Consider the following 17706-nt stretch of genomic DNA (forward strand, 5'->3'; position numbering starts at 1 on the left):
TCTTTGGCCTGAACGCCAAACGTCATGTCTGGAGGAAACCAGGCACCTCTCATCACCTTGCTAATACCATCCCTACAGTGAAGCATGGTGGTGGCAGCATCATGCTGTGGGGATGTTCTTCAGCGGCAGGAACTGGGAGACTAGTCAGGATCGAAGGAAAGATGAATGGAGCAAAGTACAGAGAGATCCTTGATGAAAACCTGCTCCAGAGCGCTCAGGACCTCAGACTGGGTCGAAGGTTTACCTTTCAACATGACAATGACCCTAAGCACACAGCCAAGACAACGAAGGAGTGGCTTCGGGACAAGTCTGTGAATGTCCTTGAGTGGCCCAGCCAGAGCCCAGACTTGAACCCCATTGAACATCTCTGGAAAGACCTGAAAATAGCTGTGCAGCGACGCTCCCCATCTAACCTTACAGAGCTGGAGAGGATCTGCAGAGAAGAATGGGAGAAATACCCCAAATATAGGTGTGCCAAGCTTATAGCTTCATACCCAAGAAGACTTGAGGCTGTAATCGCTGCCAAGGGTGCCTCAACCAAGTACTGAGTAAAGGGTGTGAATACTTATGTACATGCAATATTTCAGTTTTTTATTTTTAATAAATTTGCAAAAATTTCTACAAAACCTTTTTCACTTTGTCATTATGGGGTATTGTGTGTAGATTGATGAGGAAAAAAAGGAATTTAATCCATTTTGGAATAAGGCTGTAACATAACAACATGTGGGGAAAGTGAAGGGGTGTGAGTACTTTCCGGATGCACTGCATCTGTTGTGTCCTCTATCGAGGTGGATGAATCTATAATTGGTAAACTTTGTTTTTCAAATCATCATGAAAGTACAGATGTGTTATGAGCTTCATTCCAAACATATTGTGTCAATCAACACCTTATGTCAAATTCTTTTGGGGGCAAACTTGTGGAAAACCTTCTTTGGAAAAGAGTTTGGACTTTACCGCTCAGATATCTGGTAATAAAGTGAGAGAAATGACATTTAAATCAAATTATACTCTCTACCCTGCTGAATGTGATGTTAAAAGTGACGGCGATATTGGTTGTTCCTTTTGCGTTACCATGCCTGAGACTGCTCTGCATCTGTTTGGGAATTGTACACACTAGAAAGTTTTGGTCTGACGTCCTTTATTAAAAAACTCCTCGTTGCCGTTTTGTCTTTACCTTTAAAAATGGCCTCCTTGCCTTCTTTGATCTCAGGAAGTCAAGTCAATGTATTTGAGTAGCCTAATCGCACAAATTACAAATTTACCTCAGGGGGCTTTACAGCAACACATCCTGTCCTTTTTATTGTAAATCTCATCTTTTTACTTGCCAAATATCATAAATACACATTTAGAAATGCTAAACCTTCTTTTACTGCAGTCAGGAGTGAACTTGAACATCGTGTGGGTATTATTGGGTCCTCTGCCATTGTGAAAAGAAGGAAAACTGTTCTCTAGTACTCATCTGTGGCCTCGTAACGCATAGACTCGACATGTGTGGCATCTTTATAATATGGATTCCCTCCCCCGGCGTACGTGGTGTTCTACATGTGTGTTGGTGCATAAATGTCTTGTGTAACGTTTTGTAATTGCAGAAAGTCAAAACCCACCATTCTGAGAAAGATGGGTAGAACTTTTCCCAACACCACTGAAAGTGAGCGACAACACTGATTACATTACCCCTTGTGTTGTCCACACATCGTGTATACTGCCCTTTTCTTAAGGATCGTGTATGACCCGCCTTCATTAAACCTCTAAATTAAAGCAGCTTCATTTTAAACCCCAAATCTATTCTGCATGAAGACACAAGCTGTCATCCACCACAAACTGTGTGACCATCTGGGTTTTCCCTCTTCACACTGCAGAGAGACTGCATTTAATCAGTGGACACCCCTCGTTTCTATCAGGTCACATGACCCACACATGTCTGAGGGTCACACATGACCCTGACACCATCTTCGTACCCTAGTGGTGCACCGCTTTCTTGGAAAAACCCTGTTTCAGTGTTTCTAATGTTGGGGTCACTGTAGGACAAGTCATCACGTCAGGTTAAAGAAGATCTTTTCTCTGCTGTTATGGGTCCTGCTGACCCGGAACGCAACCCAAGGGTAAGGTGGGTTTGGTACTGAACAGAGTATTTATTGTCATGAACTTTTTTTGGGGTGGTGGGGTTCCCCCTTTTTCTCCTCAGTTGTACTTGGCCAATTACCCCACTCCTCCGAGCCGTCCCGGTCACTGCTCCACCCCCTCTGCCGATCCGGGGAGGGCTGCAGACTACCACATGCCTCCTCCCATACATGTGGAGTTGCCAGCCGCTTCTTTTCACCTGACAGTGAGGAGTTTCACCAGGGGGGATGTAGCGTGTAGGAGGATCACCCTATTCCCCCCAGTTCCCCCGAACAGGCGCCCCGGCCGACCAAGTGCAGCGACCAGGACACAAACCCACATCCGGCTTCCCACCCGCAGACACGGCCAATTGTGTCTGTAGGGACGCCCGACCAAGCTGGAGGTCACACGGGGATTCGAATGGGCGATCCCTGTGTTGGTAGGCAATGGAATAGACCGCTACACTACCCGGACACCCCATCATCATGAACCCTCGATGTGTAGTTCCACCTACGATTCAGCAGGCTAATCGTTACCGTTAATCCTAGCCGTGCAACATGGTGCAGCTTCTTCTACCCCCACCTCTACAGAAAGTATCGTAAAAAGGTTTATTCCATCTGTAAACTCACAAAGATCACCAGAATCAAAGGTAGGCTCAAATCAGATCTAAGTGGCACTGTTGCCTTTACATTGCAGTGTAGTCCCAAATATGTAAACATCTTTAAAAATGTCCCCTGTGAAGAATTCAGGCTGTCTCGGCAGGACCACCATCTTGTCCAGGACCACGACATTCACTTTCCCTCTCATGGAGGAAAACAGGAAACGGACCCGGGTGTAGTCTGGGAGCTGCGAATTGGGGGTCCAGTATGTGTTCGTCGCTGCTCGTCTACATTCATCCCTGAAGAAGCGTGGCTGAGATGATGGAAATGGAGGGGTCAGAGGTGACTGGCCTTAACCGTCTGATGACACCTCAGAAAGGTTCCTCCACACGACCTGCACTTTGCTGATGTCTCACATGTAAGCAGAGACATGAAAGTACACCAGGACTTCCACTTCCAGCCTCCTCAACATGCTAATGGCCGTTTCTTGTATCGACAGAAATCCCACTCATCCAGCAGAAACGCTGCTTTATGTACCAACTGTCAGTAGGTATGGGTGCTGTCAGTGATGTGTGTGTGTGTCCTGCAATGGACTGGTGCCTTATCCAGGGTCTCTCTGCCTTCTACCTACCCAATGCAATGCATGCTGGGATAGACTCCAACCCTCTGTGAACCTGAACTGGATTAATTTGGTATGAATGTGTGTGTGTCGGCCCTGTGGCCTGGTGGCCTGTCCAGGGTCTCTCCCCGCCTGCCGCCCAATGATTGCTGGGATGGACTCCCAACATCTTCGTGACCTTGAGAGCAGGATAATGGATGGATGGATAACAGATAGATGGAAATCAAGTTACTTTTAGTCTCACTTAAAATTGTATGTCAAGTATTTAAATCACATTCAAACTGTTAAGTTTGGTCCTTGGGTCAAAGTGGGCAAGTGGATCTGGGAAACCATTTATTCATTTTGGTGGACTTGGCCAATGACCCCACTCCTCCGAGCCGTCCCGGTCTCTGCTCCACCCCTTCTCTGCTGATCTGGGGAGGGCTGCAGACTACCACATGCCTCCTCCCATACATGTGAAGTCGCCAGCCGCTTCTTTTCACCGGACAGTGAGGAGTTTCACCAGGGGGACATAGCGCGTGGGAGGGTCACGCTACCCCCCCCCCCCCAAACAGACACCTGACCGACCAGAGGAGGCGCTAGTGCAGTGACCAGGACACGTATCCAAATCCGGCTTCCCACCCGCAGACACAGCCAATTGTGTCTGTAGGGACGCCCGACCAAGCCGGAGGTAACACGGGAAATCAATCCGGCGATTGTTGGTAGGCAACGGAATAGACCGCCACGCCACCACGCCCAGTTTTTCTTTATAAATATTAAGAGGGACAGGACCACATTTCATGTACACCGTCTGATTTGGACAAAAAGTTCCATGGCTGCCACACAGTCACACCGTGCAGCTCACATCAGTCAGGTGTCTACAGGTCTAAGGTGTAATAGTCTGCTATTTTAAAGACAAGCAACATTTCCTTCAACCCCCCCCCCCCCAAAAAAAATCATCCTAATTTCAAAAATGAAATTAAGGAAAGGACTCAAGAAAGAGTTATCCAAGTTTATTTAGATTATTTTTTAAAACTAATATAAATCCCACAGAATATGTTTCTGGTTCCATTAAGTCAGTGAATGCATGGATACCTGCTGTAAGTACTGCATTCCAACACTCCAATCAAAATGTTAGGGCTCGTTTCCTCATTAACTATCAACCCGAGTGGAAACGCGTGGCCTCGGCATGCCGTCATATTCACTTCTGCACCCTTGTCGGTTTCTCTCTTGTGCAAGTATACGCAGGTGAATAGTCAAGAATATTACTGTGAGCAGTTTTCGCCTCGCAGCACAACTGGAAACTGCTGCAGAAACACAACCAGAGAGACGTGAAAGTGTAGCTCAAAAGTTCATCTGCATCGTAAGAGTAAAACATAAGTAAATGAGTCCTAACTGAGCTGTGGACCTCCCTCAGCACAAAGAAACCAGGATTCGACTCAAATCCGGGACGCCGCTGACGCCATTAGACGTGTCGATATGACGAGGTTACCCCTGGCGGTAGATTCATGTGACACTGGTTAAAGACCCCACCCCCCACCACCACCACCTCCCCCACAGGACCCCCCCACTAAACATCTCAGCCCCTCCGTCCGCAGGGGGGAAATCCCTGTAAAACACAAACTAGACTCTCAGCAGACCTCAACAATCGTCGGATTAAAAAAAGAACAGTCAAGAGACAGATGTGACATTCATTTTCTTTTTTCTCTCTAAAATACATTAGATAAGTTTTTTTTTAATTGCGTTTAGTAAAATGAATGTGCAGGAGGGAGGTGTAACGGTAGCCAAGCATGTGCATATTTTGGGAGTGAGGTGAACATCGGAGCTTAATTCACTCTAAAAATACTGGGGATGCACTAATACAGCAGCTGATCTGTTAACGATACTTTCCTAGTCAGGAATGTCTTGATTTACTTACTTCACTAACAATCCACATCTTCTAAACATTAACTAATCAATACAATGATTGGCAAAATGAATCCTGCAACGTTTTGAAAACGGAGGTTGACATTCTATTCCAGTAAAGCAAGGCATTAGGTTTACAGAAATGCTTCTTTACCGGAGCAGCTCTCCTCACCTGCAGTTGTCAGGCCACCTCGGGCCTGCGTTATATGTGCAAAGAAACGCATTGCGAGGAAACATGCGCAAAACCAGAGAACAAAACGATGACACCTAAGGAAACGAGTAAAAGCTACAGAAAAGCTTTATAAATACAACAAAATTTCCAATCCTTAATGGAGAACTCTAGCTGGGGTAATAGGTGATAGCTGGCACTCTGTTGGGGTTTATTGAGTTTGTTTCTCGTAGAAGAGCGGCGCAGGTATTATTCATGCCATCTTTGGTTGACTGCAGTACTGAAGAGAAAATTAAAATGGTTACGAACGAAAAGAACATTTCGACAAAAGGGCTGGTTAGAAAAACAGCATCAACTCTCAGCAGACAGCTGTGCCTCGATGTCCACCCTGCAGATGGGGCACTTCTTATTGGTGAGGAGCCACTGGTCCACACACAGCTGATGGAAGAGGTGCATACATGGTAGGCGTCTGGTTGGAGGGACACAGAGGAAAGCAGATTCAAGACATAAAAAATGTGTGTTTGCATGTCACACTTTAACGCACAGTGTGGCGTTAACACAAACCAGCTTTTTAAATCAAATATGGCCGGTGTCTACCTCCCACACATGCACAACAATCAATTCCTGCTTCACATCTACAGGAGAACAGCCTCGCAGTTTCCTCATTGCTTTTTCTTTTTCCTCCCCAATTGTATCCGGCCAATTACCCCCCTTTTCCGCCCCACCCTGGTCACTGCTCCACCCCCTCTGCCGATCCAGGGAGGGCTGCAGACTACCACGTCTCCTCCGATACATGTGGAGTCACCAGCCGCTTCTTTTCACCTGACTGAGGAGTTTCACCAAGGGGGACGTAGCACGTGGAAGGATCACGCTATTCCCCCAGTCCCCCCCCCTGAACAGGCGCCCTGACCAACCAGAGGAGGCAATAGTGCAGCAACCAGGACACATACCCACATCCAGCTTCCCACCTGCAGACACAGCCAATTGTGTCTGTAGGGATGGCTGACCAAGCCGGAGGTAACACGGGGATTCAAACCGGAGATCCCTGTGTCAGTAGGCAACGGAATAGACCGCTACGCCACCCGGACACCTCACTGCTTTTTTTTTCTAAATTTATTTCTGATTTTTTTTCCTCCAATTTAGTGGCCAATTGGTCCCTATTTTAATCCAAACACCCACCCTCGTACTGCATGCGTTCACCAACTGCATCTCTCCGGCCGACAGTCTGGAAGGAGTCGCCTCGCCACTTTCGTGACAAGGTGACTCCAGGCCGAACCACTGCTTTTTCCGACACACACAGAGACGCATTCATGTGACGCACACAAGCCGACTCCGCCCCCCTCCCGAAGACAGCGCTGCCAATTATCGCTGCTTCATCGAGTCCGGCCATAGTCGGATCTGACGAGACCGGGGCACGAACCCCGGTCCCCAGTGGGCAACTGCATCGACACAAAGTCGATGCTTAGACCGCTACACCACCGCGGACTCCAGCTCACTGCTTTTTTTTACCCCAAACTGCAAATAAATCAGCGGGCTGGAGAGATCACTCCGTTTTAAAAGTGCTCCAAATGCTTTTCAGCAAACGATAATGACTGACAGGTTTGTCAGTGCAAAATGAAATAATTATTAATTCTTCTTTCAGCGTGTTCCCTGTTTCTCTGGGGTCGCCACAGCGGATTTTACAGTTTCCATCAGGACCCTGTGAGGGCACAGCACCAATGCTGGCCATTGTTAATGCGGGCCTCGACCGATCCGTTATGGTCTTGTCAATCCACATAGGGACCGATTTGGCAAAACATTAAGTCAGCTGCCTTTCCTGACACAACCACTAACCCTATGGATGGGGGCGCAGGTGAGGCGCTGCATGCCATCCCAGTATTCATGGACTTGTGCCCATGTCTATCGCATTACATAATAAATAATTAGTTCAATAATTTTTACGTAAAACAATCTTGTTTTGTGGGGTTTCTGGACCCCACACAAACACTGCTCAAGGCTGACTGTATTTTTTACCTAAAAGGTGCTCTATTCAATACTTGTGTATATATATTTTTTTTCAGTTCCATAAGAATAAAAAAAAATGTCTTTATTTTACCCCCCTTTTCTCCCCGATTGTATCTGGTCAATTACCCCACTCTTCCGAGCCGTCCCGGTCGCTGCTCCACCCTCTCTATTGAACCAGGGAGAGCTGAAGACTATGCCTCCTCCAAGCTGCTTCTTTTCACCTGAGTGAGGAGTTTCACCAGGGGGACGTAGTGCGTGGGAGGATCACACTATTCCCCCCAGTTCCCCCTCCCCCCCGAAAAGGCGCCCCAACCGACCAGAGGAGACGCTAGTGCAACGACCAGGACACACACCCACATCCGGCTTCCCACCCGCACACAAGGCCAATTGTGTCTGTAGGGACGCCCGACCAAGCTGGAAGTAACATGGGGATTCGAACTAGCGATCCCTGTGTTGGTATGCAACAGAATAGACCGCTACGCCACCCGGACACCCCAATACTTGTATGTTCTATCAAAACATAGAAAAATCCATTTCTACAAATCATGGTAAAATGTTGCAAAACAGAGATATGAACTGAAAATGTAATGGTGTCAAACGTCTGTGGTAACTGCACAGGACGTGAAGCAGCAGCTCATCTTACTTCGGATACAGAGCCAGTCGAAGTTGTACAGTGAGAATGTGAAGCCGGGATGATCTCTTGCTACTGTCGCCTATAAACCATCAGCAAACCAGGCGTGATGAATAAAGGTGAGCCTTCCCCATCTGTACGACCAATCAATGTTAAACTGTTGATTTTCTACATGGACATCATTTTGGTGCGCTCAACAGATCCAACCTGGTGGTCATGACTCGATTTGTACCAGCAGGGGGCAGAAAATCCCCCTCAGGAAGTAAGAATGAATGTTAGAACGTGAGGGTGTCCTCAGAGAGCAGTCGTTTTGGGTTCCTGGGAGAGGTTTTTCCACTGATTACTGTGCTTGGGGGTTTTAAAGAAAAACAATACTTGGTTTCCTCCCGTGGGGTTAATGAGACAACTCGCGTGTGGCACGTGTCAGTGTTCACACAGCAGGCCCATGACGGCGTGCCTGAACACACAACTACACACTGCTACAAAGTGCAGAAGAGAGCGGCGGCGTTTACCTGACGTCCTCCCCTTCCTCCAGTATAGACAGACAGATGGTACATTTCTCCTCAGTGTCTTCATCTGCACCCTCATCATCCTCTTGCTTGCCATGCAGCTTCCTCTGTAAATGAAAACAAAACAAAAACAAACATCACAACTCTGTTCAGATGCTCGACAGCAGACATTGTATTTGAGGATTCATTCTAAAGCATTTCTAATATTTTCCATAAGACTTTAATTAAACTGTACATGATGTCCTATTGGGGTTGTTGTGTATAGAGGGAGCATTTCAACACACACACACAAACACACACAAAAAAAAAATATCATTACTATTATCCTTTATGGACAGAGAGAACCGTCATTTTGTCCTGGCAACAGAAAACTTGGTCTGTTGTCTCCACAGGACAGAAGTAATTACTCTACAGCCGAATTCCCTGGGGGCCCAAAGCTAACAACAACTACTGTACATGTGAGCAGAGACATGTTTCCAAATCGATTTGTTCATTTTTATTTCTCACCGATTCTGGGGTTGGGTGCATATTTTTCCCAATAGATGCCCATGCTTCGGGGGTTAACTGTTGGTCAATGTCTCTCTCCAACACCTTCTGTATTGGGCGGCAGGGTGTTAGATTGCTTATTTAGATACATCTTTTGTTCCCCTCACAATACTGTCACAGCTGCTATCTACGATACAGGACAGCAGTTCTGCTGAATGCTGGCAGTACACAAGTGTCTTTTAAATGAGCACGGTAGACCGTCAGCACTCCGTCCCAGCCTAAACTGTCAGACATGCAGAAACATATGTATGTTCAAAGCCAGATGTGCATGTTAAACTAGGCCCTCGCCCCACCCCCTCGGTAGGAGCAGTTACCTTTTTGTACTTGTGTGGGTAAGTGCACCTCTCTATTGTTCCCTGGGACGCGCCGCGGTTCACAGTCCCCAGTCTCTCCTCTAGATGCAGCAGATCCTAAATGGAAAAGATGACAGACTCAGACACACGGGTAAACCTGCAAACCTGGGGGTGTGTGGACAGCATTGGGAGAGGATGCAAATTCTCCCGCCCGGTATTGAGCTGCTTTAAACCTGCACAGATCACATGTCATCCATGCTGGTTCTGCAGACGGACGCAAGAGTTGTGTTGTGTTCTTACACACGTGACTGTGTTGCTGAACAGGACAAATGAATTCCTTTGTAAACATTGAGACATTTGTATTTCTATCTGTCCACAACTCCTCCAGGCTGTTCTGTCCACACACACATTTAGTGATTGCATTCTGATCACAAACTGTATGAATACATAGTGTATGTCACATGGTTCTGGTACTGGATAGTGCCTGTTAGCATAAATCCTATGGTTCTGCACAAAACCAGTTCCTACATTTATCATTTATTTATAACTGAAAGTAACACCCCCCCCTTTTCTCCCCAGTTGTATCCGGCCAATTACCCTATTTTCCAAGCCGTTCCGGTCGCTGCTCCACCCCCTCTGCCGATCCGGGGAGGGCTGCAGACTACCACATGCCTCCTCCACTACATGCGGAGTCGCCAGCCGCTTCTTTTCACCTGACAGTGAGGAGTTACACCAGGGGGACGTAGCGCATGGGAGGATCACGCTATTCCCCCCGGCACCCCAACCGACCAGAGGAGGCGCTAGTGCAGTGACCAGGACACATGCCCACATCCGGCTTCCCACCCGCAAACACGGCCAATTGTGCCTGTAGGGACACCCAACCAAGCCGGCGGTAACATGGGGATTCGAACTGGTGATCCTCGTATTGGTAGACAACGGAACAGACCACCACAATACCCAGACGCCTGAAAATAACAGCTTAAATGACAATTCAACCCTAACTTTCCATCAACCATGGAGCCCTCTCCCCCTCTTGAGATCAGCACAAGAACAGGGCCAAAATCTGTCATACGGTGAGGACTAAACATGACTGATGAAGTCATTCTGCTGGGGCAAATACAAACACAGCAGCAGGTAACTCACATGTACTGAGCCTCAATCTTACCTCGTAGGTTCTTCCAAAGCCAGTCATTCGGGATGAGATGTACCGGATGTGCGGGTAGGTCACTTCAGATATGCCAGCGTGCTGAGGGAGGAGGCACAAGAATTTTGAAATTTTAAAGGAGTTGCAAATTAAATTGGTTCTACTCAAAAACAAATACAGGAAGAAAATTGTCACTAAAATTATATTACTTTTAACAAAAGATTTCTAAAAGTATATTCACATTGTATAGAAAATGTCCCCTTTTTTTTTCCAGCCCTAAATACTTTAACCAGATCTGAAGTGACTGGGCAATATAACTGTTAGCCATGTCTCATCACAGCTCAGCTGTTGTTTATTAACATTTATGAATATCACAATATGTTTACTGACAGGAGGTCCACAACAAAATGTGTAGTAATGTAGTAAACTTAATATGTAGTACTGTAGTCAACTTAAAAATGCAGTTCTATAATACATTTGTCAAGGTGTTTTTGTGTGTCCACCGTTGTGAGAGCTCTACAACTGATAAATCCCATGATGCCGTGAATACAGAGCTGTTAAATAAGCATCATGGTGACACCGTAGCCCTCTGCCTTGCGTGTTCACTGGATGAGGTGACAGCTAGCCCACTAAAAATCACAGCTGGTACATTCTGAAGGCACTTGACTGCACCCACAGCCAATGAAATACTCAAACATGGCCCCCCTTGTTGGTGCTTTGGATGATGTTCCAGGAAACAGGAAGTCTGAAAATACCAACTGTGCTCCGACTTCAGCAGTTTGGATGTGAATTTGATGCTTTGATGAACTCACTTAAAAGGCTGCTTTTTACCCAGAGACGACCATGGAATCGGTCACAGAATCTGGAAACTGTCAACTAGCTGTGTGTGCGTTGACGATCTCAAAGCTTCCAGATCTGTTGAGTGCAACCTTGCAACGCTTGATGAGCCACCATTAATTGGTAATGCATTATTCATGTAGCTCACCAAACCATCCTTGAAATAAGCGATGTTATAAATAAGGGTCTATCATCATTAATCTACACCAGACTTCAAATGATAAATGAAACCGAATGAAAATGGTTCTTCCTCATTAATGGTAATATATGCATATGTGCACAGTCTTCCGCTCACCATGAAGGGGATGGGGAAGTGGTGCAGCCGGGGGGGAGCGTGGTAGTGTGAAAGGTGGGGGTGGAGGTGCCCTGATGGGTATGGTGTCACAGTAACTCCAGCCTCGATGCCCAGCTCCCTGCGGAGAGAATTAAAAAAAAAAGACCGGTCAGTCCCCATCAGGTGGTCTTTCCTCCTGACCGCAGGTGAAAATAACACCAAGACACTCTCAGCTCTGACACTGACCAGGCCGTCCGCTGCTCCGCCTGCCGAGGGTGGGAAGACATGGTCTGGGGCACGTGGATGTGGTGTCCATGGCCGTAGTTGGGGTGCATTCTGTGGGGGTGTGGGGGAGGGCGCTCGTGTGCCCGTCTAGAAAGAGAGGAGTGCACCGATAACGAAACATTTTATTTCAAGAGCCTCACAGGGTGTGCTTATCACAACCAGCAAAGTAACAATTTCTGCACTCACGTGGGGTGCTGCATCAGCCTGCGTCGCTGGACCTCCATCCTCTGCAGCATCTCGTGCTGATGCAGCCTCTGCACCGATGCCCCCAGTGGTGGCATGTGGTGCGGCAGGGTCTGGTGATCCGCGGGCAGGTGTTGGGCCAGTGGGGCACTGGTGCCTGAGAGGTGGTGGGCAGGCAGGGAAGGGGGAGGGGCAGTGGGCACAGTGTGCCCTGAGGGGTGGGAGGGCAGGGGTGTGTGGAACGGGTGCACTGGGTGGGGGATGACATAATCCCCCTGCGGAGGAGGCTGGGGGGCAGGGGGAGGTGGGGGGTTTCCATGGGAATGGGGACAGGCGGAGGAGGGCTGATGGTGCAGTGAGCGTGCTAGGGGGCCATCTGGGTTGGAAGAAAAGAGAGCAGGAAGGACACTAGTTAGATGTATTGTCTTTCAGGGATAAGCAGACATTTTGAGACTTTTCCTCCATCAGTTACGATACTATTTTCATTCCTCATGGATAAAAAGCAGTGCTGCCAAAGGCAGGCTATTCTATTTGCTTGTTATGCAGTGAATGTATTCAAGACAATCTTCAGACTAAACAAGGAGTCAATACTTAAAAAATTCCATGCTAAAATGAAAAGTCTAAATGACGTGGTATCTCTTTAGCGAACACTCATTTCATCATTTCTGTCATGATTCATCTCTCAGTGGACCTCACTGCTAACTCTTCACCAGGAGTAAAGCAGGGAAGGAGAGAGAAACACAAATGGCTTGAGTGATGTGATGGAGCAGTGAGTATTGTTCTTCCCAAAGCCCCACCAGGAGTCTCACCACGCTGTCTCATTCGCCATACTAATATATCAGGAGCACAAAGAACAACGAACCGTTCCGGCTCCCGACACACTGGCCAAATTAAACATCAGCTTCTGTGATTTACTACTAGCAAAGCCTTTCAGGAGTACAGCTGTCTGCATCACTTTGCAAATGAGAATGTGGTCTTCTAGAACTCACGTGGAGGCAGGTTTCAAATCATAGCTGGATATTTCCCTGTTAATAATGACTGGGTTTAAACCAGTCATGAATATGTTTCGTGTCCGGTGCTAGAGCTAGAGGACTCACAGGAGGGGTGCATGTAATGTCTACATGAGGACAGCTGGGACTGGGGCTGAGCAACCATGGAGGAGCTAAAGGAGTCCACACCGGTGGGCTGGCTGGGCCCAGGAGTTGCCTGGGAAACATAAGTGGGAGGCCGGGAGGCGGAGCCTGGGCAGCAGGGGTCAAAGGCCGAGGTGTTGCCATGGAAACCAGCTCCACTGCTTCCATTGCTCCGTACGCTGCTGTTGCTCAGGTCAACGGGCAGAGTCTGCTGAGGGGAAAAGACACGGGGGTTACAGAAAGGAGGAGACAACACTAAACGTTAAATGTATTGGTTTACCAACACATTTAATAGAATAGCTCCCCTTTTAGACAAATGGACCCACTGGGTCAATACCCAGTCAATAACATACAGCTTTAAGTTTTTTCTTTTCCTCCCTAGTTGTACGCGGCCCATCACCCCACTCTTCCGAGACGTCCCAGTCGCTGCTCCACCCCCTCTGCCGATCTGGGGAGGGCTGCAGACTACCACATGCCTCCTCCCATACATGTGGAGTCACCAGCCACTTCTTTTCACCTGATGGTGAGGAGTTTCACCAGGAGGACGTAGCGTGTGGGAGGCTCACGCTATTCCCCCCTGCCCCCCCCGAACAGGCGCCCCAATCGACCAGAGGAGGCGCTAGTGCGGTGATCAGGATACATACCCCCATCCAGCTTCCCACCCGCAGACACAGCCAAATTGTGTCTGTAGGGACGCCCTACCAAGCCGGAGGTAACACGGAGATTCGAACCGGTGATCCCTGTGTTGGTAGGAAACGGAACAGACCACCACGTCACCCGGACGCCCAAGCTTTAAGCTTTTGAGAGTTTAAAAATGGAGGTACAGCAAATTTATTAGAACTGAGGCCTTGCAAGTTGGACGACTCACCAAATGTTTAAATTAAGTGCAATAAACTGAAAACAAATGTGTACATACTAACAGCTCATGCTGCAGTTCGACAGTTCATGAACTCATGTTGTGGTTGGTGTTAAAAATGTGGTATTAAATATTGAACCTCAACATAAACACCTCCACTCCACATGTAACAGACTGAACAGGGGCTCATGTCAAGGGCTAGGAATATCCAGGGACTGGAATAAGGTTGCTGGATTGGAAGTAATCCAGTTCGTAAATTGCACATAAGTCCACCCGGCACATGAGCACATGTTGTCTTCAATTCTACATCACATCAAGACATGGGCATCTGGACAACAAAACAAAAAAAATCTGTCCCTGTATTTCTCCTTTGGACAAGTGGCCTTTCACTGTCTTAGTGCATCCTTTGTACCTGCACAATGAAAAGAATCACTGCAATGTCTTGTTAAAACAAATAGACAAGGAAGTTGTTAGGGATGTTTCAAACAGTAGGAACACAATTTTGAACCCTCTGTTCCATAAAATATGATCCTGTCACCTCATGAGGCACTGTGCTGGCACAGCTGAGGACAGTTCCTCCATACAATCACCCCTCATTAAAAGGAGGGGGGGGCTTTGCTCTACGCCTCTCAACATGTAAACCATGTGACCCATTTTTTGAATACTTGCCTCAAACCCTCATAAATTATTACAGAGCCTGTGCTCTGAGACAAAAGAGGAGACGAGGATGCTGAAATGCTCCAAACCTCACCTGCAGACCCAAGCGCTGTTATCCGACTAAATAACCCTCATCTTCCACACATACAACCACATCCCCCACTGTGAGGATGAGTAGCAGCAAATCTGGAGGTTTAAAACTAGCACAATGAAAATCATTCAGCAGCCACATTTGCTTGATGGAAGGTCTTCTAACAAGAAGGAGGGCTTCCATCAACAAGGTTTATTTTAAGATCTTACTGAAGGAAGATTAGCTTTTGATTGCCTGGAGAACATATGATAGTCTATGTCTAGGCCTGGAATTCATATATCATGTTTTAAAAAACCATGACTAGACATTGGACTTCTGTCCCAGCATGGGAACTCTTGAGTTGGGGATGTGAAATTAGGAGGTGAAGAGAGTTCACACAGCCACTATTCAAGCAGGGCGGTAATTCAACAAAGGTACAGGGTACATGTTGGTAACCCTGGCTCTGCCAAATGACGGAAGCGAAGCAGGTATGGGCTTGGCTTGTACTTGGATGGGAGACCTCCTGGGAAAAACGGTGTTGCTGCCAGAAGTGGCGTTAGAGGGCCAGTAAGGGGCAGTCTTCCCTCTGGGCCAAATAAAAACAATAAATATCAAACCCCAGTGCAGTGACGGGGACACTGTGCTGTAGGAGATGCTGTCCTTCGGATGAGATGTTAAATCGACGTCCTGACTCACTGTGGTCATTAAAGATCCCACAGCACTTATCGCAAAGAGTAGGGAGTTCCCCGGTGTCCTGGCAAAATTCCCAAACTGGCTCTCTCCATCTGGCCACCTAATCACCCCCCTCCCATGTAATTGGCTCAATGATTCCTCCCTCTCCACCTCAAGCTGATGTGTGGTGAGCATTCTGGTGCAAAATGGCTGCCATGAATCACCCACGTGGGTGCTACACATTGGTGGTGGTTTAAGTCAGTTACCACCTTCAATGTGAAGCGCTTTGGGTATCTTGTAATTATTATTATTATTATTATTATTATTATTATTAAAGACATTTTGGAGGAGGTTGAGTAGGTTTTCCTACAGACCTGTATACTGGAAAAAAACTGACTTCCATCACACATAGGATTCTTTAAAACAGAACACCATCTGAGGATGGCCAATACATATGCGTACCTGGTCATGGAAGTGGGTTGCCGTGCTGTTGCTGCTATTGGTGCTGCTGGCACTGACTCCAGCGCAGGGTGCAGGCAGAGCAGTAGGCCGCTCCACAGGACAGACAGACTCCTGGAAGGGCATGGTGGTTGCGGGCTGTGGGGCTGGGTGGTGGAGGTGGTGGAGGAAGTGGTGAGCATTGCTGTGGCTGTGGCTGTGGGCATGCTGGGAGCTGCTGGTTTGCTGAGAGGAAGAGGAGGCCTGCAGGCAGCTGGAATGAGAGTGGCTGAGGGGCAGGTGACCGGGGGACGGACCTCCACATGGAGAGTGCTGCTGACAGCATGAGGGCAGCCTAGGCATGGCTGGCCCTCCACTCTCTCCTGCTGTGCTCGAAAAACTCTGTCTGCTGTCATCTGAACAGAGCAAGATAAACATAGCAGGTTAGCATTTTTTATGACAACCCTGAGGGCAGAAATAATGACCCAAGGTACAGAGAGGCAGTAAACAGACTAGCTTCAGCATGCCCCATCTTGTCTTACCCTCTGTGGCTGTGCGGGTGGAGCCATTTGATCCCTGCGGGTGTGTGCTGTCAGGGCAGCTCGTGGAAGGGCCAGGGGCATCATTGAGCTCTGAGGTAGAGGCATGATGGGAAGATGAAGATGAGGATGACCTGACTGTTTGAGGGTGAATACTGCCAGAGGTGGTAGGCACCACTGAGAGATCTGGGAAAGAAAAGAAAACAAACAGCTTAACAAGTAGTCAGTCATATGTGACGGAGAACATTCAATGATTGGAAAGCCAGCAGGGTGAATTCCCTTCTGGAGCTTTTGTTTTAATGTAATGAAAGAATGACTGCACACAAGTCCTTGATATAAAGAAAATACTAACAATTAACAGTATTTCCTTTTCTCTCTTGAATTTTTCATTGGTCAGAAAGAGAAACCTAACATCTAAGTATTTCTTTACCCACTGGTAATATTTCTGGTCAATATCAGCTTTCTATAGCTGAGGTATTGGAGCAGATACATATGGGAGAGTGGCGTTCAGAATATGGGCCTTTGGGATGCAGACAGATCCTTTCTATGCTCAGCAAATAAAACTATCAGTGTTATCATCTGTTTTTAAGCATTTTTAACCTGCTGTGCATGTAAATCTATTTTACCTTTACAATATCACCTTACATTTGTTTTCAAATAGCTTTCAACAGAAGGCAATCGAACCTTGTTCAAAGACTTGACTTGTGATACTGAAGGACGTGCCGGCGGGCAAAGAATGAAGCCAGTGTGAACATGAATGTATTATAGTAGAAGATGCCGGATGTAAAAATGGCGCCCTTTTCATTCCTATTGCTCGCCTGACGCATACGCCCATGGATGTACATGCATACGTCGAAAAAGTTTCTGGCTTCCTTCCGGCTACATGGGGCCCACCGAATATGTGCAGTAGTGTTACTCCCATCATGCCTCTGGGCTATGAGAACGGCTTGTACACAGGTGTGACGTCATGCAGAAAAAAAGATTTTTCTGGGCTTTGGAACATTTTAAAAAAGATTAAAACCCCATGGCTTGAAAATATACAATACAAAGAGTAATAACTGACCATGATTATAGCTGCAGGTGTCCTGTCAACAGTTTTACAGGCGTCTCTTTTACAGTGGTGGTCTATGGGGGAAATGCTTTTTGGGCCGCAGGGGATTTTTCACTGCAATACCGCAAGTGACCAATGGAAAAAAAATGGCTGCATGGCTGCAAGGCTGAGCGGCGGTGCCGTATCCAGTTCTACTAATACATCCATGAGTGT

General features: G+C 47.3%; 1 protein-coding gene across 4 annotated transcripts in view; it reads right to left on the minus strand.

Moving 5' to 3' along the window:
* Nucleotides 1–4858: 4858 nt before the first annotated feature.
* Nucleotides 4859–17706, minus strand: part of rnf111 (ring finger protein 111) — a 68431-nt gene continuing 55583 nt past the window's right edge. Inside the window, exons 5-15 of one of the 4 annotated variants that reach the window (XM_056278089.1) lie at nucleotides 16446–16628; nucleotides 15928–16319; nucleotides 13175–13418; nucleotides 12081–12453; nucleotides 11856–11981; nucleotides 11631–11748; nucleotides 10520–10600; nucleotides 9376–9471; nucleotides 9023–9109; nucleotides 8519–8622; nucleotides 4859–5840 (exon numbers count right to left, since the gene is read on the minus strand). In XM_056278089.1, the coding sequence (XP_056134064.1) occupies nucleotides 5723–5840; nucleotides 8519–8622; nucleotides 9023–9109; nucleotides 9376–9471; nucleotides 10520–10600; nucleotides 11631–11748; nucleotides 11856–11981; nucleotides 12081–12453; nucleotides 13175–13418; nucleotides 15928–16319; nucleotides 16446–16628 (1922 nt within the window). In that variant the 3' untranslated portion in view covers nucleotides 4859–5722. Of the gene's footprint in view, nucleotides 5841–8518; nucleotides 8623–9022; nucleotides 9110–9375; nucleotides 9472–10519; nucleotides 10601–11630; nucleotides 11749–11855; nucleotides 11982–12080; nucleotides 12454–13174; nucleotides 13422–15927; nucleotides 16320–16445; nucleotides 16629–17706 lie in introns of all 4 variants that reach the window. The other 3 variants (XM_056278087.1, XM_056278091.1, XM_056278090.1) reach the window with 3 other exon arrangements.

Source organism: Lampris incognitus, chromosome 4 (genome assembly GCF_029633865.1).
Source record: "Lampris incognitus isolate fLamInc1 chromosome 4, fLamInc1.hap2, whole genome shotgun sequence".
NCBI classification, from domain to species: domain Eukaryota; kingdom Metazoa; phylum Chordata; class Actinopteri; order Lampriformes; family Lampridae; genus Lampris; species Lampris incognitus.